This window comes from Vigna radiata, unplaced genomic scaffold (genome assembly GCF_000741045.1).
Source record: "Vigna radiata var. radiata cultivar VC1973A unplaced genomic scaffold, Vradiata_ver6 scaffold_1303, whole genome shotgun sequence".
NCBI lineage: Eukaryota > Viridiplantae > Streptophyta > Magnoliopsida > Fabales > Fabaceae > Vigna > Vigna radiata.
In genome coordinates, this window is record NW_014543689.1 from 1 (window position 1) to 2,233 (window position 2,233).

The window sequence follows — 2,233 nt, forward strand, 5'->3', positions numbered from 1 at the left end:
CAAATATTTCCTCACAAGTTCAAGGAAATAAGTGTGACTCTTGCAAAGATACTGTTTCAGCCATACTGCTTAAGTTGAATGATCCTGAAACCAAGGTCAGTAATTTAGCCTCCTTGAGTGAAAGTCGAGTGTTACTTAAGAACTCACTCTGTAATATTATTTAAAACTTAATAAGACTACAAAATCATAATAAAAATTACTAATGAAGACAAAAAAAATCCATTGTATTTAAATTTTCAATAAATAAAAAATAATATATTTAAATAAATTTGTTAGAAGAGTGTGTCCGTAACATTTCTCATCAAAGTTTATCGTGTCCCTCCCTGAAATGATAATTTTCTGCACTTTCTTGTCACAAAAGGGTTTGTTGCATATTTTTTATACACTTCCAAGTTAGAATTTTCTTTCCTTTTTCATTTGCTTGGATGGTTTGCAGTCAAACAGAAGAAAGAATTTGATTGTGGTCAATGTAGAGTGTAAATATTTATGCACAAGCACATTAATATATAATGTAAGCACATTAATATATAATGTGCATTTTTGTCCTGTTTTGTTATGAGAAGGATAGATATAAGAAATAATAAGAAAGAATTATCAATGTTTGAAATTGAAAATATAGTGATCATTTGTGAAGGACGTGGCTGTGGCTTGCATGTGTACCTGGAAGAATCTGCATTACCCTCATAATAATTTCAGTCTGAATGTTACATGTGCTTTAATTTTTATTCTTGTAACATACACTGTTAAACACCACAGCACTCAGAAAACCCTCCCTTAAAAAAACTAGTTGCTAAGAGAGGAAAACTAGATCACTAGATATTTTTTACCGAGCATTTCATATTACTTAATATGAAAGTTACATATGCATAATACCTAAGTCCCTGTCATATATACATTTGACCCTCTCTAGGCTTCTATTTTTTCCTTGAAAGCCTTCAAATACTGTTGTTTTGACCCCACTCTGCAAGTGTCTTTACTCCTTGTCACCTTTTGTTGCATACGAAACTAACTATTTAATATGTCAGCTTGAGATAATGGAGGCACTGTTGAAGGCATGCAATTCTATGGATCAGTTGGCGAAGAAGGTAAGAAAATTCTATCCTTCTTTCACTCTCTTATTTACTAAATTGCGTTGTATTCTTAAACACTATGTTGCATTGAATCTATCCTATGAATCCAAAAAAGGATTTTTCAAATTTTTATCCTGGTCTTGGCAAAAGAAAATTTTGCAACCATAGTTTTTGCCCACAGGAATTTTCATTTAATGGTTTATCTCCGCTGTCAACCTCCTTACCTAGCCAATAATTGAGCTCTTGTGTGCAAATTGGTGACATTATTCGCACTTCACCGTCCAAAGGATTGTCCAACCAAATAAATGAAATATTTTGTTCTGTTGGAACTGGATAAACTTTTCTTTTTGTGGGGCAGCAGCAGAGTTGAAAATATATAAATCTCAACAAAAGAAGGTTAAGATCGCCTAAAGTCTCATAACAATAATTAGTAATGGATAAAATTTATATTCACTCCTTGAAGTGTTTTTAGTACTGTTTTAGCATGCATGTTTGTGTTTCATTTTGGTAATCTATAACCTTTAACATGAACTTCTACTAACTCTAATTTTAATTAAAATAATAAAATAAATGTCTTAGTATATGCATTGACAATATAAAAACATTGTCTAGTCATATGTAGTTTATATATATATATATATATATATATATATATATATATATATATATATATATATATATATATATATATATATATATATATATATATACACATATTTATATACATACATACATGCATATACATATATATTACGTTTGTTTTGACTTTTATAATAATGACTTTAGAAGGTTACCACAAGGATAGTTTTTAATCGGAAGCAACTCATACTTGTTAAACTATAAACAAGTGAATTCTATTGCACATATAAAATTGCATCTAGTTTGTTCTAAAAAGATAAGCTAAAGTGTAGGCAGAGTTACCTGGATCAATCATTCTCTGAAAGAGTATTTTTGCCACTCGAGCACTTCTTACTTGTTCCTATTAGACAAATTCATACACCGCAGAGACACATCACAATTTTCATGATCAATTATTTCCTCTTTTTTACTGGTGAATTTTTGTTTTGCAGTGCAAGAGGATGGTTTTTGAATATGGACCTCTGATTATTGTGAAAGCAGAGAAGTACCTGAAAACAACTGATATATGCACTACATTACATGTT

The 2,233-nt window shown here is 30.2% G+C and overlaps 1 protein-coding gene across 1 annotated transcript; it reads left to right on the top strand.

The window, feature by feature from the left end:
* Positions 1–5: 5 nt before the first annotated feature.
* On the top strand, positions 6–2,227 carry LOC106754745 (the record flags this gene model as incomplete). Its single annotated transcript, XM_014636808.1, has 3 exons — positions 6–95; positions 1,026–1,085; positions 2,141–2,227. Coding segments are annotated over 3 exons (237 nt in total), but the record flags the coding sequence as incomplete, so codon positions are not given.
* Between the last annotated feature and the right edge of the window lie 6 nt (positions 2,228–2,233).